Source organism: Schistocerca piceifrons, chromosome 4 (genome assembly GCF_021461385.2).
Source record: "Schistocerca piceifrons isolate TAMUIC-IGC-003096 chromosome 4, iqSchPice1.1, whole genome shotgun sequence".
NCBI lineage: Eukaryota > Metazoa > Arthropoda > Insecta > Orthoptera > Acrididae > Schistocerca > Schistocerca piceifrons.
The window spans coordinates 246,492,621-246,520,575 of record NC_060141.1 but is presented as its reverse complement, the minus strand read 5'-3'; the positions used below and the strand labels follow the sequence as shown (position 1 = coordinate 246,520,575).

The following is a 27,955-nucleotide window of genomic DNA, read 5'->3' as shown; positions in this document are numbered from 1 at the left end:
GTGTAAATACGTGGTTGTGTCGCCTCTCTTGTGTCTTGGATACATTTCGTTTGGGGGGGGGGGGGGGGGGGGGGTACGTGAATAGACATGGTATTCACTTAAATGCATTAGGTTAATCAGCTCAGTAGACGCTACTTACACTACGTTTCCTATATATTTTGTGGGAACCTTGACTGAGATAAAATATGGATCACGAACTCTAGAACGTACACTTTCAGTTGTCTAACCACGTTGAAGATTGTATTTTTAGGATCGTGTGTTCGACGACAGGTCAAGTCATTCGAATCAGCCCCAACATCGCTTGTAGTGTAAGCAGTAAAGAATGTCGTTGTTTTCGGACTTGATGTAACGTTTGCAGGCAGCGTACCCCAATGTGTCTACTGTTATACGAAATTTAGATACGTAAATAAATAGAGAAAACAGAAGTTATTGAGTACTGATATCGTTTATTAAATAAATTGTTAATAAATACAAGGATGGCGATGCTGAAGTGTGGTCCCAGTATTACCGCTGGTCTGGAATTCGATTAACGTTTGTTGGTTTCTTGGTAGACGGCGCGCTGCTTAGAGCTATACAGTCTTCTTTCATCGTGAACTGGAAATCTGAAAGAGATACGAAAGATGTTCCATCAAACAATGAAAATAATTAAATTTCTTATCTTTTATGAGTTATTAGCATTTGAAGATCTTTTCAAAATAAATATTTAAAACACAGAAAAATATAAAAGTCTCTAACTAATCGCCAAATCTCTAATTCATAATCGTGGTGAAGAAGTTCCTACGATCAACATCTTATCAAGTAAAGGGATGTATACATACTGATGAGAGGAAAGAACAGTAGGAATGTTAAATTAACGATGGTTGTTTTGAGACACTTTATACAAAATTTCAAACATAACAGACCCTGTGTCTCGATTATCATAACCAATGAGATCCTACATTTAAAATACTCATTGTTTTATTTCTCTGTACTCCAAGATCTACCTATGTTCTGCTCTAATTGTTTGGTGAATTACTTAAGAAAGCAGTCTTTGTCTTTCGAAAACAACGTATGTTGTTTAAGTGAGACTAGATGGAAAACATGTTAGTCTGTTATACAAACGTACACTTTTCCGCAGCCTAATTTTTATTTTCGTACAACCTAGACTCGAAACTATGAGCTCAGTTTCCAATACAATAGTATTACAATGAAACAAGTTTTATTACATATCTCAATAAATATGTAGCAGCCAAATCAGTGAATAAGCCTAATGTCTACAATACAATAATTGTAATAATACAAGAAACTCAGTTAACAAAATCTCGAAAGAAACAGTTATCGTAGAATGGAAAATCAGTCAAGTTTGAATCATTATACTTTTCGTAGGTACTACAACACAAACTAATCAAGGTTGTGTCTTTTAAAATCATTCCGGGTGACAATTTTTAGTGACCCTTCATTTCCAGAACTTCTAAATCAATAAGTCCCTGTTCTCCGTGGCCTGCTCTACGCTCCTAGTACACCAGCACCGTAGCCAACATGACTGCAAAGTAACTGCTTTGAATTCACAGATTCATCTTCTGCGCTCATTTTCCCCTTCCGTCTCGATGACACTAAGATTAAATTGACAATGCCGTACTTAACGTCAACTATAAGTAAAAATACGTACTTGGCAGGTTGACTAGCAATATTTCATAACGCATTGACAGAGTCGTTCGGTGAATTCTTGTTGGGGGATGGTTTCGGACGTCCACTGTTGACCAGGGCTGGGCAGTTTTTGTCAAGCGTTATTCGAAAATCTGAAACATTTAAACAACAACTGCAGAATTCGGAAACAGCGTATTTCACCGTCGCGAAATGTTAGTTTACTCATACATACATGGCAGCATTCTTTTGCAGAATCATTAATTGTTTTCTGCCACCTGGTCAGTCTAGTTTGTACATGTAGCTCTCTTCTGTCATCTACCTTCCCTGTCTTCCTGCATCGACTCTGCAATTCCTATCCTCCAGTGTTATAGGAATGATTCAAAATAAGTTTTACACCACCCTCGTGACATATTGGTTGAGGATATTTGTTCATAAAAACTACTTGGGTCACAGGAAATCGTCACGTTTGAAGTGGAGGTACTATGGAACTTCGTTTGAATGTGGTAGTTTGGGCCATATATCAGCCGAATAATCGAAAATATACGTACACGCGGGAATTCAGAAAAAAATAGAATGACAGATAATACAATATTTTACATAAATGTTGACCAGATATTAAAAAAAAGAGTACGTTTCGTACACTGAAATAATCAGCTACGTATCTGTTGAGCCAGATTCGTATGTCGTTTACGTGTAGAACGATCACGTTATAGCTCGGCCGACATTGTTTCATCATGCCGTTCCAAAAAACCGTTATTTGTCCAGCTGCGATGTGGCAACTGTATGCGTCGTAATGTCTTCAGACTGAGTGTCAAATTCGTGAGATAATCCGTCATCACCATCAGAAACCATTGTCATTTCGCAGCGAGTCGTTTACGTTGATAACGCCTATGTCTGAGTATCTCGAGATCTTTGTAAATGTTGCAACACCAAATTCATCAGCAATGTCTTTCTACAATTGAAGCCATTAATTAAAAAACAGCACAAATGAATAGTTTGACACTACACGAGTTGTGGCTATTTGGTATCAGTGTATTCATTGACGGAATCCGTTCCTCTGACAAATGATCGAGATAAGTGGAAAGCGACGACATGTAAAATCATTTGAGTACCATAAGAACTCGAAGTAGAGAGGATATAAAATGTAGGCTGGCTATGGCAAGGAAAGCGTTTCTGAAGAAGAGAAATTTGTTAACATCCAGTATTGATTTAAGTGTCAGGAAGTCATTTCTGAAAGTATTCGTATGGAGTGTAGCCATGTATGGAAGTGAAACATGGACGATAAATAGTTTGGACAAGAAGAGAATAGAAGCTTTCGAAATGTGGTGCTACAGAAGAATGCTGAAGATTATATGGGTAGATCACATAACTAATGAGGAAGTATTGAATAGGATTGGGGAGAAGAGAAGTTTGTGGCACAACTTGACCAGAAGAAGGGATCGGTTGGTAGGACATGTTCTGAGGCATCAAGGGATCACCAATTTAGTATTGGAGGGCAGCGTGGAGGGTAAAAATCGTAGAGGGAGACCAGGAGATGAATACACTAAGCAGATTCAGAAGGATGTAGGTTGCAGTAGGTACTGGGAGATGAAAAAGCTTGCACAGGATAGAGTAGCATGGAGAGCTGCATCAAACCAGTCTCAGGACTGAAGACCACAACAACAACAACAAGAACTCTATGACTGTGAGTAATACTGGAAGTGGACCGGTCACCAACAGAAACAGATGCTTAATCACTGGTTCTTTGACTGTGCTTATGAACATGACATACCATTAAAAGCCCCTAAGGCAAAGGACGTTGGGAAGTATATAGCATCCGTTGATACTCGTCATCCCGATATTTTGAAGAACTGGTGCAGAAACACAGAACGCAACAGATGAAACATGCTGACTCAGATAGTCAAGTCTGGACACAGATTAAAACTGACACTGTATTATTCACAGTATCATAAACACGTTAGAGTAAAAATAAGTACGGTTTATATCTTGCCAATTTAATTCGGACTCCCTTACTGTGGAGTTGCACAACATGAAATATAATGATTTCCCAACCAGCAACAAAAAAAAGCAAGATTTCTGGCAGTGCTTCGCACTTAAGCCGTCGGATTTCACTAATTTGAATCAAAGTTTTATATATATAACTGGGCACAAAATACCAACATAACAATCTAAATGTTTTAGAGATATGCAAAAAAACTGGTTTCCTCAAAAGTAAGGTTGGTGGACTTGTGGTGCTCTTGTTCTGGAAGCCATGGCTTCAATTCTCCGTTACCCTATGCAGTGCAGCTACCTTTTTGTACATGTACACTACCAGTTTCCTTGTCTCTGATGTCATTGTTCACTTGTAACAATCGTAGGATATGCTGTACTGTACAGCTCTGTTTCAACGTAGTAACTGACTTGCATATGACGGCTGTCTGAATATAAATCTAACAGGTCTCGTCGTCGATTGTTGCAGCTATAGAGTTAGAATACTGTATAGTTATTGTACTAAAAACCATACAGATGAACTGGGGATCCCGATTTATGAGGGTCTGACAAAGGAGATCCCACTGTAAAGCTAAACCTGCATCTGTATGACTACTCTGCAACTGGCACTCAAGTGCCTGGCAGAGAGTTCATCGAACTGTGTGTGTGTGTGTGTGTATGTGTGTGTGTGTGTGTGTGTGTGTGTGTGTGCTGAGAGACTGAGTAACATGGAAAGTGATAACGATTTTGTAAATACGATGAAATAAGAAGAGCTCTCATTCAGTGTAAACGCCTCACGAACTATCACGCCAGAACAGAGAGAAGGAGTACATGTTAAAGTAAAAGAGGAGGTTTTTGACGATATATCTGTGTTATTTACGGACAGTGGTGTAGAATCTGCTTCAAGAATGTCAGTTAATGTCACTACTAGGGATAATGCAAATCCTGAAAGTGATATTAAGCATGAAATCAGTAACAACCAATTGTGTGATGACATTGTTGGTATTATTACTGAATCAAATGTGGATACCAAATATGGAATACTACCGGTGGAACAAGATAAACAGGAAACAGTGGTGCAGAAAATTGATCCTCTAAGTATGCAAGAAATGTTTGCAGCATTAATGGGTTCTATAGACGATGGAAACAAGCAACATACTAATTTGGCTGAAACAATTGGTCAGAAAATTAGTAAACTTGATGAATAACTCGCAAAGTGCACTAATGTTCTAAAAGAAATGTGGAACAATGATTTGAAGTCGTTAGAAAGTAAAGTGGTAGGCAAAATTTCTCAAGTTGAGAATAATTGCCAACAATTCGTTTAAACTGTAAAAAGTGAATTAACAGATGCTTTGAAAAAAGCTGCTATTGGAAACAAAGAAAGGGTAGATTTGATAAAAGAGAGTGTGCAGAAAGTAGAGATTAAAATAGCGGCGGTAGAGTCTATATGTGTAAATGATCACAAATTGTTAGACAGTAAAATCAGTTCTGAATATACCAAATGGATGAATGAAGTAAAATGTGTGTTTGACTGAGTGTGTGTGTCTGAAGAAAATGTTCTTCAGCTAACTAACCAGGTAAAAGAGGTTGAAACTAAGTAGGATGAGCATGAAAGTAGATCATGCCAAGTTGAAACTAACCTCAGACATTTAACCAACGGGAGTGGGTGTAGTTTTGTAGTAGAATCGTCTGAAATATCATACGTCACTAACAGGTAGGTTTTACGTTTTGATCCAGCAGGAAATGTACATCCAAAAGAATTTTGGAATGACTTTGAAGGTTTTTTACCTAGTTTGTGGTCAGACAGACAAAAAATAGGGTTTATTACGTCTAAATTCTTGGGAGAGGCTAGAACTTGGAGGGTTATCGCTACTGAACAGTACGATACTCTACATAAATTTAAACAGGCGTTTTCTAAAGAATATTGGGACAAGCAGAAACAAATGGAGTTGCTAAATACCTTCTGGGCTGGGGAAAGTTTAGCCACAGAGAGGAAAGCGTAAGAACGTTCGTGTTGAAGTGAATGACAAATTTGTCTTATTGAAACAATAAAGTAGAGCAAGATCAAATTGTTATGAACCTGGAAGGTAAACTGTCCACGAAATGGCGAAACAAAGTTATTGCAGCTCTGAGGGATGACATTCATAAATTCATTAGTTATTTGTAGAGAGCGTAGAAGTTGCTGCATGAGGAGGAGCATGCGAATCGTAATGTCAAACCACCAAATAATTCAGAATCACAGCAGAATGTAAACTTTAACAGAATAAGCGTTTACTATGGAAATAGCAAGAGCAGAGATGCCGGGAGGTGGTGCTATCCAGCAAATGATAGGCGAAATAAGGGGGACCAGGTGCACAGTTATCGATCGTATTCTCTGGTGCGAGAGGATGATGTTGCGCCAAGGTGACAGAAAATGGAGATAAAGGTAAGAAATAGTACAGAATCCCAGAATCCCTCAAACTAAATGCCGTCTGTAAAAGGGTAGCGTTTACAAGACGTGAAGTAGTAACTTGAACCCGCTAGCAAAACCGTTTGTATTGTACATGTTAGCACTAAACAGACAGGGGTTATAAGTAGGGAGCAGAAGAAGGTAGTAACAACAGACGAAACGAGCTACATAAAAAACTGTACATTTAACGGAGGTTTAGGGGATTTTTCGAACAGGCATAAACAAAATAAGCACTGTATTGCAAACTAAATGGATGATGTAGCAGCGGAAAATGTGACAGAACCTGAGTGCCAGAAAGTATTTAGCAACCAAGTTGAAGTCGAGTCATGTTCTGAGGAAGGAGAAATAACAGGAGCTGCAGAATTACGGGAGATTAGTGATGTCAGTGTAGAAGGAATACTAGCGTCTATAAACGACGACATTTGTGACGCTATAAGGGAGAGGCAGGAAAACGGTGTCAAAAATGGGGTCCACTCAGTTAATTGTGGAAAAAACTAAAAGAGAGAGAAAAGAGAGAATGGCAAAACGCCGGAAAAAGTTTTTGCGCTGTCATTAATGGGTAGAATAGTTAGTTTGGGGAAGAAAAGTGAAGAGAGTAATTCTCCAAAAATCTGTGTAATTTCTGGAAACAGGGAAGGTTTCGGCAGAAAGGATGCTGTGAACGATTTGTTGGAGGAGGGTTCTGACACTAGCAATGAAAGGAAGATGTTGAGTCAGCCAGTAATTAGTCTACAAGTGTGTAATGAAGAAGTACGGTGTTTAGCAGATAGTGGCAGTGATTTATGTGCTGTGAGTAAAAGTTGGTTAGAATCGTTGCCAAAGAGAAATGAACTTGTAATAATGCCAGTAAAGGGGAAACAGATAATGAGCTACAGGAAAAGTTAAAAAACCTGTTAAACACGAAGGTATATTGCCATTAAAAATAAATGTACTCCATAACTCCTTTATAATCCCTGATCTACATATAAAAATGCTAACTGGCGTAGACTTCTTTAACCAGTACAAAGGGAGATTAATTTTTAATGAAAATGTAGTAATTTTTGAAATAAATGGGAAAGATGTGATGGTACCATTTTTTCGAAAAAATAATTTGACCAAAGAAGAAGTAGCCAGTATACCAATTAGGTATTGTAGAAAGATGGAAGATTTAGAGGGCTACAATAGGTTTGGGGATGGTGTGGGATTGGACCCTGAGGAATGAAGGTGGTACAAGAAAAAATAGCTAAGGCTCTACCAACGAATCTCCAAACTGGCGAACTGGACTAGCGGAAACAAAGGAAAGTGAAAAAAGATTACTGCACAAAGGCGAAAAAGTTTACACATGAATATATGTGTCAATTTAGGATTACTTAAAACCACAGCCAAATGCGTATAGATTAGTATACTGGAAATCGGGGAAACCATTGGGCTTAAAAAATGTTATTGATTTGAAAAGATATATTAGTCCAGAGTTGATGTGAGCAAAGCTTGGAGGCTTCAGAGGGCGTTGTAACATATGCAATGCTAAGTGTTTGACAAACACCAGATGCTTGAGTTATTCACAATGCAATTTCAGTTTCTTTTCGTATTGTCAATCTTCCTCTTCTGTCATTCTGAGCTGAATCTATCATCTATAATTTTCTTCTCTATCACTGAAGGTAAAGTGTTTGAGAGCCTCAGAGGGCGTTATGGTGTCTTATGACGAAATAAGTTTCATGGTGAGAGAAATGGGAGTCAAATTGTAACGGAGTGAAGTGACGACATAAATATGTTGAGGTAGGAAAGTAAGTAAGGTACGAAGGTGATGACATAAAGGGAAAGTAGAAAAATGGTGCATTATCCTGCTGAAAGCTGACAGTAAGGATTGACTTTAGTAATATGAGAAGTTATTCCATGCTATGTGGAAATGTATAAAGCATTAATGTATCAGTGAAAATAATGGCAGATAGGAAGGAATATCCTGCTGGAATATGTAACAATAAGTAGGAGGCTGTTTGAAATGTAGGGAAATGAAAGTAACAGGATGTGACAAGTGCAGTTAGTAAAGGAGATATTTATGATGAACACTAAAGTGTAGTGATCAGGAAAAGACATGTTGTAATGATGAAAAGGACTATACAGTAGCCACATAGTTAAAGGAAGTTCAACAAATATGACGAAAAATATGCTGGGTAAAACTGAAGAACATTTATTATGAAAGGAACATGAATGAATATGGAGATTATATATACTGTAAATAAAAAAAATTATTACTGTTTAATAGTGGTGAAAAATATGAAGAAGAAGTGATGCAAAGAGACACTGCATAAAAGTGATAACTATGTATTATAAAATGTTTGTAAATAATTGCTTTGTGTGAAATGTGTTAATCAGAAATAAATGTTCTCAAGCTTAGTTAAAGTAAAGAAAAAGTTTAAGTTTTGCTTTCAATAACACCTAGTTTTTAAATAAAATCATTAATTCTTCTAAAGGAAATGAAATCGGGAAAAAAAATTCTAGTAGATTGGATTTCACTGACTAAAGCAAAATAAAGAAGCAACACTCTGTTAATTTACTTTCATTTGAAGTCAAGTTAAATGAAATATAAAATTTGTAATTAATTTCTTGGAATAATAAGTAATTGTGTGTTAGGATCTATGTAAAGAAAGTAGTCTTAGACGGAAATATGGTTTCAGGAACAACGTTGCACGTGAACTCTGGAAGGAAAGATAGGTGGAGAATGGGGGAATGTTACAGACACTACAGTGCAAAGGTGCCATAGTCAAAAACCAGGGAAATATATGTGACAAACAGACTACAGTGATGTGCTGGTGCTAAGGTAAGATAAAATACCATTACTAAATGGAAGGAGACAAATCGCAGTGCCTTCAAATAAAAAAAGTGAACAAGTAGTTAATTTCAAAAGACTTTCATGAAACATGAATTTAAAAATGTTGAAAAAGTTATTAAAATATTGAAAATTTGTTTTGAAAATTTGCATCAATTTTGTCAAGTAAGATATGATTTTTCATAAAGAAATTAAAAGATTAGGCTAGGTTAGTTGTAGACTGTCAAGACCAGAGTACTAAATTTGTAATTTTAGTTTCTAAGAATGAGAATTATTTGAAAGATGTAAAATTTGAAGCCAAGACCAATCATTTGTATAATTCTAAATTTTTTGGAAAAAGACTTTATAGCCATAGGGGTGTGTGAGGGCCTGTGTATTGAGAGAATGACTCATGCAAGCACAGTCACAGATGGTCTGAAGGGACCCCAGTCGAGTACACACTTCTAATTTTCATTCACCAGAGTCCAGTAGTGGACACAGACACTCAGAAAACAGGTCAAGTGAATGTCTTTGTGAATTGTTCTGTTTATTTCTTGAACGCTTTTTTGTTTTATTTATGTTTGTACAGTTTTGTATATCCTTTTAATAATGTGAATGATGCGTCAGTGTGGTCTAAAGTAAATATGTTGATCATTGTTCTACTGATAAACGCTGTACGAACTAGTGTGAGAAAGTTTTAAGACAGTGTGAATGCAGACGACTGGGAATTTTGTATCATAATATGTTAAATAAGTTTATTTTAAAAGGAAAGCTAATTATACTTCAAATGACAATAGTTAACAACGTGAAGTATAAACAAAATATCACAATGTCAAATTTTTATTTCGGGATAAAGTACAGTTGGAAAGAGTATTATTTGTTGATTGATTAGTCATGAAAAGCGCGGACTAACGCGGGACAATAATGTTTTCTATTGGCCATAAAGAAAGTTGACCAATCAGAATTGAGTATTCTTCACGCGTCTTTTCTCTTGGAGATAGAGAATGCTTAAAGGAGTCTAAGTAGTTGGATCTCAGCCTTTCAATGGTACGGTCGTGTGTAGTATGAACCCCGAAGAAAGTTATAATTTACCGGTTTTAGTTGTGCTACATGTTCCAAAAGTGTTTTAAAGTGAAGGCATATATATTCCTGTGTGTCTTTTAGAAAGTACGAATTTTTAAGTAATTTTGTGTATGAGAAAAGACAGTAATTTCGCGTGGCATATTGAGCAGATCTGTGACTAAAAACTTGAGTGCATTAGACACCGATAAACTTAATATTATGGCGAGAATTTTCATTTAAGAACAATCCGTGCTTAGTATCTGTTCACATTTCGTGCAATATATTACCATAAACTTGCTAACGTGAATGAAAGGGTTTGTGCATGATTGTGTTAAGGTTATCACGGGTTTGGCAGTGAATATGGACATTATCAAGGTTCAGAATATACCGAACTTTTGCCAGTATTCCCAACTTTCATTCAATATTAAGACTTTTCCGCGATTCTTCGAATAGTTACGTTACATGCAGTCTGGGACGAGCTGCAGTGCGGTAGGTTTCTGCTCGTCTTTCCTATCGGCGATCTGCTGCATAGAGTTCACAGGTAGGTGCAGGTAATGGAAGAAAGGAATCGCGCCGCCGCACAGTCGTGAAAGGGACGTTGTATACAATGTGAGCACTACCCAGTCCGCCAACGTGAGTCGGGGAGTCATTCCAAGATTAGACCGAGCACACGTTGTCACTTTACGGCGACTAAGAGTGTCTGCAAGGAAAGATGTTAGCCGATGCTGTACACCACAGCGACGTCATTCCAACAGTCGGTTGTTATTGTGAGTGAGAACGCATTGAAGATCTGACTCGTAATGGTCGCCCGCGGTCAGTAACACCAGCTGATGGCCGCTACCTACAGATCGCAGCTACCCCGAGTCGAGTGCAGCAGAAGTGCACGATACCATCTTGGAGGCAACATGGATGTCTGAATCGATCCAGACATTACTCATCCGTCTCCTCATCATCAGTTTTGCCTCTAAGCGTTCATCACGGACAACAACAAAGTCCCGTCAGTGGTGTGCTTTCTCTGCAGTGAGGAATTCAATGATGACACGTTGCTTGTAACGCACATCAACTACAGATGCCATTTTGAAACTGTCCTGCAGCTACGCTATCTGTCGGAAGTGACAGAAACTTGGCGTGCTCACTCAGGAGACTTCAAATAATACATACATAACGTTTCGCATTCGTAACGTTGCGTTCGGCTGAGAAAAGGCTGCCGTGCATTACTTTCTGGGCAACGCTCCTAGTATCCACTTACACCTCCCAACAACTACACGGAATCCTATAAATTCCTGCTTTTTCCAGCGGCTGGCGAGTATCCGTGGCCAATTTTAAGTGATCTTGTATCTTCCGGGTGGGTTTCTAGATTATCGCGATGTTCCGTTTTCTCAAGATATTTGCTGTGCGGTGAGTAACGTCCTTAATGAAAGACGCCTGTGCATCACTACGAATTCTGCGCGGTGGTTTTAACTCTCTTTTTACCTCGTCGGACGGATGACCACTCTTGAGCAATGCATTGGTCAGATGTTTTAATTCTGCGTCAAGCAGCTCTGTTTCGCAAATGTCCCTTGCTCTCTTCGCCAACGTTTTTATGATGCCTCGCTTCTGTTGCGGGTGGTGGTTCAATTCCCGTTGTAGGTCATGGTCTTTCTTGGAGACTAGCACATCAAGAAAATGTTATCTTCCGCCTGATAAACTGAATCTTCGGATTGATCCCGTTGATATGTTTGTGAAAACGACCTAATTCCTAAGTACCTCCATGAACGTATCATCCACGTACCGGAACAAAAATTGTTGGCAGTTTTCAGTGCCTGTTCCTCAATTTTTTCCATAAAGAAGATGGCTGGCGGGGTGGTCGAGCGGTTCTAGGCGCTACAGTCTGGAACCGCGCGACCGCTACGGTCGCAGGTTCGAATCCTGCCTCGAGTATGGATGTGTGTGATGTTCTTAGGTTAGTTAGGTTTAAGTAGTTCTAAGTTCTAGGGAACTGATGACCTCAGAAGTTAAGTCCCATAGTGCTCAGAGCCATTTGAACCATTTTGAACCATAAAGAAGTTGTACGTGGTTACTACGAAAAAGAACGGTCAAAAAGCGACTACAAGAGCACAACGGCAATCGCAGAAAAGAAGATTGACAGATAAGCTCTTCCGAAACTAACATTGCGAAGGGAACTGCATGTAATAGGCATTTAATCAGGTATCTCGCAAAAAGGCAAAGGAACTCGCGCAGCTTGTGTGTATCAAACAACACTGAAACTAGACAGTAACTGACTGAAAGCGTCTGGTGTGATCGGACGATCATTTTGCCTCTTTTCAAATGAGGCCCAATGATGAGTTTAACCCGAAGTGAGTGGAAGGTGTAGCTCAGGCTACATGTCGATCGGCGTTTAGTAAAAGAGTCCGCAAACATAGGGGTGCAGTTCTCCACTGGACGTTCTCTATCTCTTCTACTTAACCTGTCAACGAACGGTCCCAGACTGATAAGCAGTACTCAATAATCGGTCCTACTTTTGCACACCTCCGCTTCTATTAGTACCCTTGTATTGTATGTATTGAATGTTAACCGGGGACCTAGAAACGACGGAGAGGCTCCGTCCCCGCCACAGCCGCAGTGGTCCACCACCCCACGACGACTACCGCAGTCCACTTCACCCCTCCACCGCCCCGTACAGAACCCAGGGTTATTGTGCGGTTCGGCCCCCGGTGGACCCCACAGGGAACGTCTCACACCAGACGAGTGTAACCCCTATGTTTGCAAGGTAGAGTGATGGTGGTGTACGCATACGTGGAGAACTTGTTTGCGCAGCAATCGCCGACATAGTGTAACTGAGGCGAAATAAGGGGAACCAGCCCGTATTCGCCGAGGCAGATGGAAAACCGCCTAAAAGCCATCCACAGACTGGCCGGTTCACCGGACCTCGACACAAATCCGCCAGGCGGATTCGTGCCGGGGACCAGGCGCTCCTTCCCGCCCGGTAAGCGGTGCGTTAGGCCGCACGACCAACCGGGCCTGGCATTTGTACCCTTACTGGTCATATTTTATGTTAATAACCTGCCATCAATGGCAACACCAAAATTTTTGCAAATGGTGCATTTTTCTGTAATGAAAACAGCTGCACATGCATAAAGTCGTATCTTGTTAATATGATATAGCAGTGTCGTTCTTGTTCAGAAATACGACACATTCCTTCGCACATGCATGCGTGTCCGAAAGGACATTGTACCGTAATTCTAACAACACACCGACACCGGGCAAGCGGCTGCCACGTAAAATGTCTCCCTTGTGCGGGAAAATACATGATGAATGGAGAGTGCACGTTGTAGACACGTGGTTGACGACAAACAGATTTTTGGGTCTGGTTGTGGAGCGTACTCGGATATCCTAATGGTAAGGCGACCGCCCGCGATAAGCTGGAAATCCGTGTTCAAGTCCCGTCCAGCACAAATTTTCATATTCGTCGTTCCATTATACAGCTGATGGCTGACCATAATCGCAACTGCGAATACATTTCATATCTTGTTAAGATTTGTAAGACGTGCAAAGATTACCCATACGCTTTACATATTCAGAAATGTTGTATTATGCACTTCACAAAACAAAAACACGTAGTATCCTTTGACTACTGTATCGGTAAGTCACAGCTGGAAACATTCAACTGATTGAATTAGCTGGATGTAACAATCTGTCCGAGTATAAAGTGGAATGATTATATGGTCTGTATAATAGGTAAAGCAGCCGCCAGAATTCCGTTCATTATTAAGATACTAGGAAAACGTAATAAATGTTTAAAGGAGATTGCGTAGAAAACGTGTGACCATCCTAATATATAGTTCATAGATGTAGAGCCCTTATTGAATATGACTGATAAAAGATATTGTACACAGAGAGTGATTCAGCTGCCCCTAATACTGTATTTTATGCAGCCAGCAACACCTTCAGTTACCACGAGCAAGATTTTCCTTTTCTCTCGCTCGCTAAGGGCAAACTGTTAGTCCAGCAAAAATGAACATTATCTTTTTGTACGAAATTTAATGTCATTAAATTTTGTATTGGGATACGTTTTCCTAGGCCACAGTTTTCAGAAACTGCGGCCTCTATCAAAAACACACCTCAGTGCATAATTTAACTACACTACTGGCCATTAAAATTGCTACACCACGAAGATGACGTGCTACCGACGCGAAATTTAACCGACAGGAAGAAGATACGGTGATATGCAAATGATTAGCTTTTCAGAGCATTCACACAAGGTTGGCGCCGGTGCCGACACCTACAACGTGCTGACATGAGAAAAGTTTCCAACCGATTTCTCATAAACAAACAGCAGTTGAACGGCGTTGCCTGGTGAAATGTTGTTGTGATGCCTCGTGTAAGGAGGAGAAATGCGTGCATCACGTTTGCGACTTTGATAAAGGTCGGATTGTAGCCTATCGCGATTACGGTTTATAGTATCGCGACATTGCTGCTCGCGTTGGTCGAGATCCAATGACTGTTAGCAGAATATGGAATCGGTGGGCTCAAGAGGGTAATACGGAACGCCGTGCTGGATCCCAACGGCCTCGTATCACCAGCAGTCGAGATAACAGGCACCTTATCCACATGGCTGTAACGGATCGTGCAGCCACGTCTCGATCCCTGAGTCAACAGATGGGGATGTTTACAAGACAACAACCATCTGCGCGAACAGTTCGACGCCGTTTGCAGCAGCATGGACTATCAGCTCGGAGACCATGGCTGCGGTTACCCTCGACGCTGCATCACAGACAGGAGCGCCTGCGATGGTGTGCTCAACGACGAACCTGAGTGCACGAATGGTAAAACGTCATTTTTTTTATGGATGAATCCAGGTTCTGTTTACAGAATCATGATTGACGCATCCGTGTTTGGCGACATCACGGTGAACGCACATTGGAAGCGTGTATTCGTCATCGCCATATTGGCGTACCACCCGGCGTGATGGTATAGGGTGCCATTGGTTACACGTCTCGGTCACCTCTTGTTCGCATTGACGGCACTTTGAACAGTGGACATTATATTTCAGACGTGTTACGGCCCGTGACTCTACCCTCAATTCGATCCCTGCGAAACCCTACATTTCAGCACGATAATGCGCGACCGCATGTTGCAGTTCCTGTATAGGCCTTTCTGGATACAGAAAATGTTCGACTGCTGCCCTAGCCAGCACAGTCTCCAGATCTCTCACCAACTGAAGACGTCTGGTCAATTGTGGCCGAGCAACTGGCTCGTCACAGTACGCCAGTCACTACTCTAGATGAATTGTCGTATCGTGTTGAAGCTGCATGAGCAGCTGTACCTGTACACGCCATCCAAGCTCTGTTTGACTCAATGCCCAGGCGTATCAAGGCCGTTATTACGGCCAGAGGTGGTTGTTCTGGGTACTGATTTCTCAGGATCTATGCACCCAAATTGCGTGAAAATGTAATCACGTGTCAGTTCTAGTAAAATATATTTGTCCAATGAATACCCGTTTATCAACTGCATTTCTTTTTGGTGTAGCAGTTTGAATGGGCAGTAGTGTAAATTAAATTTCCTACAATAGCGTCCTGTTCATTTCTTCTCAAGGACTAATAGTTTGCGTGTTGCAATTAAGAGAATTTGAAAATCTTGCGCGTAGTTTTTGAAGCCGTTACAGGTCGCATAAAACGAAGTGGTAGGGGTGGCTGTATCACCATGTGTACAAAGAATGGCAACAATAATTGTCACAGCTTTGTTTAACTTCTAGGAGACCATCACGGAAATGTCATAAACACTGAACCAGCAGGCATTTGTGAATTGACATCGAGGATACCTGTGAAAGCCTACCGACAAAGTTCTGAGAACCAGTAATCTGTGAGCAATCTAGGAACATACTGCAGCTCCCGAAGTATTGCTCCCAAAGCGATCACGAGGACAAGATTAATTTGAGTTGAACAGCAATTCTTTTCACCCTCCATTCGCGAATGGAACTTGAGGAACCCCTAACACATTGTACATTGGTAACCTCTGCCACACACTTAACAGTGGTTAGCAGAGTATTGACGAAAATGATGATGTAGTATTGCATCCCCCCAATAATATCTGCTATCGGATTTCCGGTCAGTTATGCTAATAACAAGGGCTGCTTAACGCTACAAAAGAACAACAGCCCATGTTGTGAACAAAGGACTGAGAAGACATAACGCCTTGCTCTCGACTTGTGGGTTGTACGTGGAAGCTGCAGCACTCACTGGTGCGGTTGATGCAGTTGAACCTCTTAAGGTGGCAGTAGGTGAGGAAGGCGCTGGTGGTGTTGAGCTCGGAGTCCCTGCCACAAACGGGGGACCCGGCGCCGGAACACGGCTGGCAGGAGGCTCCAGCTGTCTGCGACGGTGGCGCTGGCAGTGGAGACGCCGAGGGCAGCGTCCAGATACCTGAGACAGAAGGCGGCGTCACTCTCTGCACTGCAGTCTCAGTGAGCTGCCCGCAGTTACTGGTCGTCCAGCTCTAACAACTACAGCGTTCATCAAACTACTATATATATTTATCACTAACGTTTTACTTGCAGCTTCGCGTGCATATGTGCATGGCACATATATTGCGTGTTCTCCTCTTCTCACTCTCACACCTGCACAACACGTTGTGAATTGTGGGATGAGTTAAGGACAATCTGTTACCACGAAAGGCCGGAATTTACAAGATACCGTGCCAATGTGGTATGGCTTACATAGGTCAAACCACACGCACCGTGAAAGAACGCTGCAATGAACATCAACGTTACACCCGCCTTTTGCAGCCAAGCAAGTCCGCTATTGCTGAACATTGTATTTCTACTGGACATTCAATGGAGTATGAGAAAACAATGATTTTGTCCACAGCAACGTCTTTCTGGGACTCCATTATTAAAGAATCCGTAGAAATACGACTGGCGGAAAATCTGTTAAACCGTGACAGCGGCTGCCAGCTGGACAGTGCATGGAATCCCATCATCTCCACGATTTGCTCAAATCGAAGACGACAGAGTGCGTCGACGGCCGTGGCAAACAGCAACGCAGAGGGCGACTGAGTTTCGCTATTCCACCAGCGAGGGCGCTGCCGGCGGGCAGTGTTGGTTCAACTATCAAGTTTTCGACGCATGCGCAGAATAGTTACAGTACGCTATATATTGCGGAGCGGAGGACGTTATCGACAGTCTGCGACGGATCACCTGAAGATGACTGGCAGGTGCCCAGTTGAAATATCGTGGGAAGTATTGAACGACGACCGGCTGCAAGCCTGAAATTTGTTTGAACTGCACAACACGTTAGTTGTTCAGGTCAGCCTAGATCTCAGATTTTACCAAATCTTGATAACCCCACTCCCACCCCTATGGAAGATAGTTCGTTCTTACACAAATAGAACTTGTTTCCAGAGAGTAAGTAGTGAGTGTACCAAATTTGGTTAAAATCGATGACTTAGGAGGAGATGTGGAACACATATAATCTACAGGAATATCCAACGATTGGTAGAAGCGGTGCTGAGGAAAGAGTACTTTGGGTCCAGGAGAAACACAGGTAATACTGACACTTTGGGTTACCTTAGAAGATGGATTGAGGGAGGGCAAACTCGCATTTATACCGTGTGACGAAAAGTGTTTTAAAGATTCAAAATTGTTAAGGTTTTCGTGGCCACTTTTTGGCAAACTGCCTGTTCGCATATGCCTCAGGTACCTTGGTCGACATTTGTTTGATGCTTTTCCTGGCGGTTGGCCAGCACGATTGGCTGGCATTGTCCGAGCTTCACCCTCCATTACTGGTGGCGGACTGGAGTCGAGCTCGCGGCCGCACATTATGTTATCTGGCGCGTCAACGTCCATGGGCTTTTCTGTGGGCGTTTCCAGTGCGGTTCTGCCCTTGCTACCTGCAACGGTCGTTTGCTACAGCATGGATATCAAGGAACCATTCATTTTTAGGTTTTCTTCTTCCTTGTTGAAGCTATTCTCGTGTTTGTCTATCTCTATAACTTCTCCGAACAAGCGGGTGTTATAGCTCTTCTCTACGGTAAGAACTTCCGTATCGGCGAATTTTACAGTGTGGTCGGTCTCACACAGTGCGTGCTCCACCACGGCCGATTTCTCCGCTTGCCCCAGCCTGCAATGCCGCTTATGCTGAAAGATCCATAAGAATAATGTTGCAATAGGACTGATTGTTAGCGCGCTCTTGGCTCACCGATGTATAAACTGGCGAGAGCGAAACACTTGGTCTCTCCGCTCCAGCAGCATGTGGAAAATACTGACACATACATAACGGGCTCAGAATATTTCGTTGAGAAGGTGCAGAAACTAAGACTTGGACTAAAGGACGTCCTGGTCAGCCTTGATGTTGTTTCTTTGTTTACCAAAGTGCCACTCAGCGACTCTCTGGAATACATCGGTTCCATTTTGCCGTAAAAATCACCAAGCTCTTTTATGTAGAACTGTTTCGCAGCTTCTACGAACAGCTGGAAGGCATCGCCGTGGGTAGTCCACTTAGTCCAGTGGTGGCCAACTTCTTCGTGGACATTTCGAAGCACAGTCACTGGACTTGGCACCTTGTGTGATACAGGTATGTCGACGGCAACGATACCTTCTTTGTTGGGAACCATGGTAAGGAGCAGCTCGGTGATTTCCTTAGACACCTGAACAGCCTCCTTGTCAAGATAAAATTGACCAAGGAGGTAGAAAAGGACGAACAGCTACCCACTCTAGATGTGCTGGCCACGAGGGATGGCGAAGACCGACATATATGGACTGATACCTACGCAAACTTTCAAATCTCCACTCGTACCACGAGCAACATGGTTGTGCGAGCCGCAGCGCCTCAGACGCGAGATGAAACACCTGAAAAGCATCTGAGGAGCAGTGGGTACTTAACCAGTTACATAAGAAGCGCCACAGAATCGAACACTCGGCGAAGTGACAAATGAGAAAAATAAATGTCGGGTCGGCATTTCTGCCACCTCTTTCGAGAGTGGCGAGCAGAACTGGATATATATTGCGCAACCATGGCGTAAAAATTATTCATAAACCGATAAAGAATATCAAAGAGCGTCTCAAATTGGCAAAGAAGAAAAAGGACCCACTTGCAATTCCGGGAATATACCGCATACCATGTACACTCCGTCTTCAGGCCACGAGTGGTCTACCGGGACCATCCGACCGCCGTGTCATCCTCAGCGGAGGATGCGGATAGGAGGGGCGTGGGGCCACCACACCGCTCTCCCGGTCGTAAGATGGTATTCTTGACCTAGGCCGTTATTATTCGGCTCCTCAATTGGCATCACGTGGCTGAGTGCATCCCGAAAAATGGCAACAGCGCATGGCGGCCTGGATGGTCACCCATCCAAGTGACGACCACGCCCGACAGCGCTTAACTTCGGTGATCTCACGGGAACCGGTGTATCCACTGCCGCAAGGCCGTTGCCTATACCACATACCATGTACGTGCGGCAATGCCTACGTTAAAATGACTCGATGATGAATCAGCACCAAGATTACCGAACATAAGCGGTATTGCAGGTTGGGGCAGGTGGAGAAATCGGCCGTGGGGGAGCACGCACTGTGTGAGACCGACCACATAATGAAATTCGCCGACACGGAGGTTCTTGTTGTAGATAAGAGCTATCACACCCGCTTGTTCAGAGAGGCTATAGAAATACACAAACATGAGCAGCTTCAGCAAGAAAGAGGGAACATCAAGGTCAACGGTTCCTTGATTCCCATGCTGCAGCGAACGACCGTTGGAAGTAAGAAGGGCATAACTGCAGCGGAAATGCCCACGGAAAAGACCTTGGACGTTAGCACGCCAGGTAAACTGGTGTCCAAAATTAAAGCAAGAAACAGGTATTTCTCCGTCCTGTGTCTAATTCACGATATAGTCATACAAACTGTCAACCATATGTCCTTAGGATCGTGTTCTGCACGAAAGATGGCATTCCTGTCAACGGTCAGCCATGCCAACGATGACGTCAAGGAATTTATGAGACGAGGTAATGTTTGCCGGGTAGCCCCACAGTCACAATCGCTGTATGCACAGTCACAGACGGTGCAGTATGGCTCAGAAAAGATGCATACCAGACTCTCTGCGGTGGAGGGCCATAGAAAGAAAGGAAGGACTGTCGCAAACTGATTTGGCCTGATGGCTTAATGTGAATCGTTCTTTGGTTTCTCGGATGTGGTGACAGTTTATAGAGACCGAAACTATATCCCGAAGACCAGGACAGAGCCTACCACGTGTGACTTCAGAAAAGAGGACCTTTATTTGGCTGTAAGGGCACGACAGTACTGCCTTAGTACTACACGGCTACTTGCATGTGAGCTCGCAGCATCCACTGGACGTGTTGTATCGAGGCAAACAGCGCGCACAAGGCTTCGGCAGAGAGGCCTTTACTGTCTGACGTGTCTTCGCGGAAGGGAATGTCTAGAGTGGAGTCATCAACATGCCACCTGGACAGTCGAACAGTGAGCCAATGTTGTTTTCACAGGTGAGTCCCGATTTAATCTGGAGAGTGGTTCTCGATGGATTCGCATCTAGAGGGAACGTGGAACACGATTTCGGGACCGAAACATTGTAGCAAGAGACCGAGATCGAGAAGGATACCTAATGGTGTGAGCAGGGATAATGTTTACCTCTCGAACCCCTCTTCATGGAACTGTACAGGTGAATCGTTAGTGTTTAACTGCTGTCATGTATCGTGAGTAGATCTTGGGATCTCATCTGCGGTTGTTGCGAGGTGCTGTGGGCCCAGACGCCGTACTGGTGGACGACAATGATCAGCCTCATAGATCACAGGTGGTTGATGTTTCCTTGGAAACAGAAGATATTGCACGCATAGTGTAGCTTGCTTACACTCGCGTTTTAAATCCCATAGAGCATGTCTGGGATGCACTAGGGAGACGGCTTGCATCACGTCAGCTTCAACCAACACTCTCCAAGAATGCGAGCTCCTCTGCAGGAACAATAGGCGTTATTGCCTCAACATGAGACTGATGACATCATTCACAGCGTGCCCCGTCGTTCTCAGGCCTGTATTGCTGCCAGAGGTGGTCACACCCCATACTGAGTACATTAACCAGTTGTCGGAGTGTGTGTGCAAATCCGTTAAGTTGGAAAAAACGGAGAGCATCTTTGTCTACCGTAATGCATGTTGCAGTTGTTTGCGTTCTGAATTCTTCACATAGTTTCTAATTTATTATCATCTGTTTATACTGTTTTGTGGCAAAATAAACGCAACCTTGCAAAATTTCCTTTGGTTGATTTTATTTTGGACACCAGTGTATATATTATCTGCGGCCACGAGCTAGACTCCAGTCCACCGCTAGAGGGTGAAGCTTTGAAAATGCCAACTACTCGTGTTGGCGAAAAGTCGGGAAAATAATCAAACATATGTCAACTGCAGAACCGCACGCAGAAGCCAACAGGTGCTTTTGAAGATGCTGATTGGACAACAATCTTTGAAATTCTGTAGTTATCAGAAATGGAATATACAAAGCGAAGTGTTATCAGCTGTTTGTAGATGAAACGGACTGCAGGTACGAAAGGGGCACAGTAGTTGGGAAAGAAGTGAGACAGGTTTACAGCCTGTCTCCCGTGTTATTCAATACTGACATTGATCAAGTTGGAAAGAAAACAAAGCAGCAATTTAAAAATGGAATTAAAATACATAGAGATGAAATGAAGCCTTTAATTAACATAAAGCTGAGAATGGTATCAAATCATATTGTAATAAACATCAGTGACAAAACAGACTTTTTGGCCGCGCTTGCAGTGGGCATTCTTTGCATCTATTGTGACTGTTTATTCAGTTACAGTTATTTTACGAGAGCTATTCGGAAAGCCAGGAACGATCGGTCGCGAAAAACCACAGTGAAAATCTGATAGAGCTTTGCACAGGTGAGTTGAGCAGTGTCCCTATTATGTCCGTAGACAGAGTCACGTCGCTCTTCTCCGTTCTGAACAAGCAGTGAGTGCCTAAAGATGCCTAGAAAATAGTGTCTGCCGCCAAGTTCGGGTACCTTGATCACCCACCATACGGCCCGAATTTGCCTACCTCTTATTTTCATCTCTGCTCACATGACTGGCGGACTACGAAGACAACATTTTGGTACAGACTACGAACTGCAGTCAAGCGTAGAAAATTTTAAAGCACGGAAGGCTGCCTTCTCTGACAAGGGTATTGGAAAGTTGGTACAAAGCTCCGATCGATGTCTAAATCGGAGTGGCGACTATGTAGAGATGTAGCTGGAAGATGCAGCTAACTGTTGCAAAGAAAACGGAAACCTATGCACTTACAAATGAATTTCTGGCTCGTCTATGACATTGCAATTCTGTCAGAGGTTACAAAGGACTTGGAAGATCAATGGAATGAAGTGGTAATGTGTTTAAAGGAGGGTACAAGGTGAATATCAATAAAAGAAAGTTGAGTGCGGATTGTTGACGAATTAAGTTAAGTGATGTTGTGTAAATTAGTTTAGGGAATGAGGCACTAAAAATAGTGGACTAGTCCTGCTACAGGGACAGACAAATAAATGACAACGTAGAAGTAAAAACAGCATAAAATTGTAACCACAATTGATACAGACGCTTTTATATAAACGAGGAATATGTGAACGTGGTTTAGTTTGAAGCTCTAACAACATCCGTGCATATAGATTCAGTTATGGGTATTCAGTTCTGGCTCTTCTGGAAACAGCTGTTTTTTATTGTCCAAACAAGTTTCAGCACAGAATGAGATTTTCACTCTGCAGCGGAGTGTGCGCTGATATGAAACTTCCTGGCAGATTAAAACTGTGTGCCCGACCGAGACTCGAACTCGGGACCTTTGCCTTTCGCGGGCAAGTGCTCTACCATCTGAGCTACCGAAGCACGACTCACGCCCTTTCCTTCAGGAGTGCTAGTTCTGCAAGGTTCGCAGGAGAGCTTCTGTAAAGTTTGGAAGGTAGGAGACGAGATACTGGCAGAAGTAAAGCTGCGAGACCGGGCGTGAGTCGTGCTTCGGTATCTCAGATGGTAGAGCACTTGCCCGCGAAAGGCAAAGGTTCCGAGTTCGAGTCTCGGTCGGGCACACAGTTTTAATCTGCCAGGAAGTTTCATATCAGCGCACACTCCGCTGCAGAGTGAAAATCTCATTCTGGAAACATCCCCCAGGCTGTGGCGAAGCCATGTCTCCGCAATATCCTTTCTTTCAGGAGTGCTAGTTGTGCAAGGTTCGCAGGAGAGCTTCTGTAAAGTTTGGAAGGTAGGAGACGAGGTACTGGCAGAAGTAAAGCTGTGAGTACCGGGCGTGAGTCGTGCTTCGGTAGCTCAGTTGGCAGAGCACTTGCCTGCGAAAGGCAAAGGTCCCGAGTTCGAGTCTCGGTCGGGCACACAGTTTTAATCTGCCAGGAAGTTTCAACATCGAGTATTGATTAAAGTGTCAGGAAGTCGTTTCTGAAAGTATCTGTATGGAGTGTAGCCATGTATGGAAGTGAACCATGGACGATAAATAGTTTCGAAAAGAAGAGAATAGAAGCTTTCGAAATGTGGTGCTACAGAAGAATGCTGAAGATTAGATGGGTAGATCACATAACTAATGAGGAGGTATTGAACAGAATTGGGGAGAGGAGGAGTTTGTGGAACAACTTGACTAGAAGAAGGGATCGGTTGGTAGGACATGTTATGAGGCTTCAAGGGATCACCAATTTAGTACTGGAGGGCAGCGTGGAGGGTAAAAATCGTAGAGGGAGACCAAGAGATGAATACACTAAGCAGATTCAGAAGGGTGTAGGCTGAAGTAGGTACTGGGAGATGAAGAAGCTTGCGCAGGATAGAGTAGCATGGAGAGCTGCATCAAACCAGTCTCAGGACTGAAGACCACAACAACAACAACATGAGGTGGGCCCCGTCCCATCCGCCTAGTGACAAAGTGGTGTGGCGCTGGATCTGGACTAATGCTCTTCGTGTGCAGAGCTTTAGCCCATGACGCGACAGAGGAGTCGCGGCGGACAGTGCCAGCCGTTCTCTCTTTAATGACTGAGCTGCTCGCTGAACGCCCGACAAACTACACACGTTGCTGGATCTTTGTTTTCGATTTCGCTCGGACTTCGCTTTGGACTATTGGACTACTACTGGCATCTCTGCTGCTGTGTAAGGCCATTCAGCTTACTATCTACAGGTTGGGCCAGAAGTCCCAGTACCCGCTAGTATCGAGTGAGGCGCTTCGTCTTGCTACAGCCATATGCGCTCTGTAAGGACGCTTTCCTTAAGCAGAGGTATTAAACGTTTTTGTAACATGTGTCAATAATTTTCACCATTCACAGTCTCTTAAATAAAAGTGCGGTCCAAGCAGATGTGATGTCATCGCTAATCATATCACGTAAGGCGGGTTCCTTTCCAATTCGACTGTGTAATGATGATTCTCTTTGGTTCAAACGACAATAATTTTGCAACGTGTGCTGCGATAAATGGTGTAGTCATCTGAAAACAGAATCTTAGCACGGTTCACTGCATTGGAGAACGAAGTACGGCGTGCTAAAACGCCCTCATTCCAGTCTGTATCCGATAACTCGTTTACGAATGTCGGTCGGAAAAGTCTGACCTTAAGGTCTTTCTTCATGTGATCTCACATTGTTGTCCTCAGTACCGAGTTCTGAAGAACGTTTAAGCGTCCACTTCACTGAAGATTAATCAACAGAAGCAGAGACACTGGCACACTTTTCTTCACGTGTCTGTTTTTAACACTGCCAAAAGCAAAAGAACGTCTTTCCCAATTCGGAAGTGTTGTCTTTCGGTTTGGAGCCTTATTAAATCTTTCCTGGAATGCTCCCATAATCTGTCCTATTGTCTGCCCTGTGTGTTATCGTTCGTCCACCCACACACTTGTAATGTAACTATGACCGCTCACATCTCCCGTGGCTAAAAATTTAAACGCGAATGCGGCTTCAACTGCGAAAGCATGTAATCATGAATTCCAAGAACTCTTTTCAACAACTGATAAGAACTAACTTAGCTACCATCCTGCACAACAGCTTTTCCTACTAAACAAAGGTTACAGAGGCACGGGGACCACTCATCCACACTGTAGATTTAAGTCTATTTTTCGATAGCAGATTGCGCTATGCCCTCAGCAAACGACACTTGTGTAGCAGGTGGACTTTTAAATTTGCTGCGTCGAGAATAGGACTGTTGATGTTATAAAAATATCGGGAATCCGATGCATTGATATTTTAAAAAATATGATTATCGGCACTCGTTACAAAGGAAAAATGTATCGATATGTCGACGGAAAAATATCGATGTACCGTCCTATAAAAATATCCACTTCATACTGCCGCTTTTAGAGCTGTAGATATGATTCATTATTAGATATTCTGTACATCAACAAGGAAGAAGCCTGCCTATCCCCCTTAGAGCAAGAATTGAAAGGAAAATGATGCATGTTACGTTTGGCGATAACCACTTTGCTAACAATGGTAACTGCATGTAAGTGGGACACTAAAAGGTGTCCGATGGGTCCGCCATTCGGATTCGTCACATATCGGATTTGTCCGAAACGCTTCAGGTCGACTTCCTTTGTAGTGCCAAAATTGAGTGGTGAAGCTAAACGTTGCAGTTTGTGTTGGTAGCGCCAAGTGCCGATTACGTCGTCATTTCTCCTCAGACGTCTCCACCCACCCCAAAGACTAAGATTTCCATTTAGATTTTTGTTCATAATTTTCAGCAGTTGTTTATGAACAATGCCAATGCGAAGAAACAGCACACTAAAAATTGTTTTTTAACGCAACTGGCTTGCTATTTCTCCACATCGAAACTCTTGTTGTTCTATTCACACTGACCCCCTCACCGGTGTAGTCGGACTTCTTCTTTTATACGACATAGAGTTGTTTCACACAGTCAAAGAAAATATTAGACGTGATGAAACCGCAAAAAGTAGTAAGGCTCCTTCCCACAGTGAAAGTAAAATCATGTTCTACTACAGTTTCAAAAGAACAACTTCAAATATTTAACGAAAATTGTGAAAAAATATAATGTAAAATAAAAATATAGGCATTCGGTATAGCCTTTTTGACATCAATATGTCGTTGTATCGGGGAAAAAGTCTCGCTGATATATATAGATACATTTTGGAAATAATATTGATATTTCGATATTTTTCCGATTGCCATATTCGAAAACGCTCGCTCGGTACTAGTTGCGCATGGGCACCCTTACACTCTGTTTGTTGACTCTGTAAGTAGGCTGTTTAGGTTTTTTTATTGGTAACACCACCTCTGTATGAAAATCACTGGCTGTGCTGGGTGCAGTCTGTGGCTGCTTTGCATTGTTGTAATACTCGCCATTGTAGTGTTAGGCAGCTGGCTGTGAACAGCGCGTAGCGTTGCGCAGTTGGAGGTGAACCGCCAGCAGTGGTGGATGTGGGGAGAGAGATGGCGGAGTTTTGAAATTTGTCATGAACTGCTATATTTATATATGATGATATCAAGGTAAATACATTGTTTGTTCTCTATTAATTTCATTTGCTAACTATCCCTATCAGTAGTTAGTGCCTTCAGTAGTTTGAATCTTTTATTTAGCTGGCAGTAGTGGCGCTCGCTGTATTGCAGTAGCTTGAGCAGCGAAGATTTTTGTGAGGTAAGTGATTTGTGAAACGTATAGGTTAATGTTAGTCAGGGCCATTCTTTCGTAGGGATTTTTTTGAAAGTCAGATTGCGTTGCGCTAAAAAAAATATTGTGTGTCAGGTAAAGGACAGTCGTGTATTATTGTTCAAAGGGGACGTTTCATATATATCAAACTACTGAAGGCACTAACTACTGATAGGGATAGTTAGCAAATGAAATTAATAGAGAACAAACAATGTATTTACCTTGATATCATCATATATAAATATAGCAGTTCATGAAAAATTTCAAAACTCCGCCATCTCTCTCCCCACATCCACCACTGCTGGCGGCTAACCTCCAACTGCGCAACGCTACGCGCTGTTCACAGCCAGCTGCCTAACACTACAATGGCGAGTATTACAACAATGCAAAGCAGCCACAGACTGCACCCAGCACAGCCAGTGATTTTCATACAGAGGTGGCGTTACCAATAAAAAAACCTAAACAGCCTACTTACAACTCGTATTGTGTGCATGTTTTGCCGAACAAGAAAAAGGTGGTTTGACAACTACTTTAGAGATCGCAGGCACAACACTTGTTATAGCTATCCTCGATTGTGCGACGTTGTTCAGATGTGGGACCCACGTCGGGTCGGGTCAGTGATTGAAATATAATACAGATGTTTCACTCCTGCGCGTGCAGCGGCTGGTGAGGCCGGAGTCAATCAGGGCCCACAAGAAACACGTGCAGTGCAACGAACTTGTGACGTCACTCTAGCTGGCTTGTCCGCCACACTTTGCGTACGCTCGGCTCCATGCAGGCCCCACGGGAAATCATTGTGTAATTGAAAAGGTACCCTCTAAAGGCATTGACTTTGTGTGCTATCGAGAGCTTGCATGCATCTAAACATGCAGACAAGAATTATTAAACTAGTCTGAAATATTTACTCATTCCCCGCCGGAGACGGCTGCTGGCACTCGTAAGGCGCGCAGTGTCACGTGCTATGACGTACGCGCCACGGCGTCTTTCTCGAGGGCCTCGGGAGGCAATGGTGTTACGTAGAACAGACCAGCTTTCCAGGCCAGAGCTAGCTTTGGTCACTTTAGCCGGGTCAAGCATGCACCTGAGCGACTATGTATTGGGTAAGTCAACGACTGAACGTCAAAACTACTCGACAAAGTTTTGCGACTACACAAAACTTATGTACGTCACATAACAACGAGACAAGCAAACTACTTTAGACATCTCAGAAATGAGGTCATATTGTTGAAAATAAGATAAATAGCTGTAAGCACCAAAATGTTTCATTAAAATTCGATAACATTAATAAAACGTTTGAGAGTTAGCTAAATACGGTATCGAATCGTCCGAGGAACATATGGACTGGACTACAGACAACAAGGACAGACCACGTAAGATGAAATTCCATGAAGAGCGGCGGCCCCGTCCAATACCGCATGGGGTGCACTTATCCAGTGCCAACGCTGAGCCCAAAATCTATCA

The 27,955-nt window shown here is 42.7% G+C and overlaps 1 protein-coding gene across 2 annotated transcripts in view; it reads right to left on the bottom strand.

The window, feature by feature from the left end:
* Window positions 1-426: 426 nt before the first annotated feature.
* LOC124795720 overlaps window positions 427-27,955 on the bottom strand; it is a 39,199-nt gene continuing 11,670 nt past the window's right edge. Inside the window, exons 2-4 of one of the 2 annotated variants that reach the window (XM_047259802.1) lie at window positions 16,109-16,291; window positions 1,649-1,778; window positions 427-602 (exon numbers count right to left, since the gene is read on the bottom strand). In XM_047259802.1, the coding sequence (XP_047115758.1) occupies window positions 1,672-1,778; window positions 16,109-16,291 (290 nt within the window). In that variant the 3' untranslated portion in view covers window positions 427-602; window positions 1,649-1,671. The remainder of the gene's footprint in view (window positions 603-1,648; window positions 1,779-16,108; window positions 16,292-27,955) is intronic. The other variant, XM_047259803.1, reaches the window with a different exon arrangement.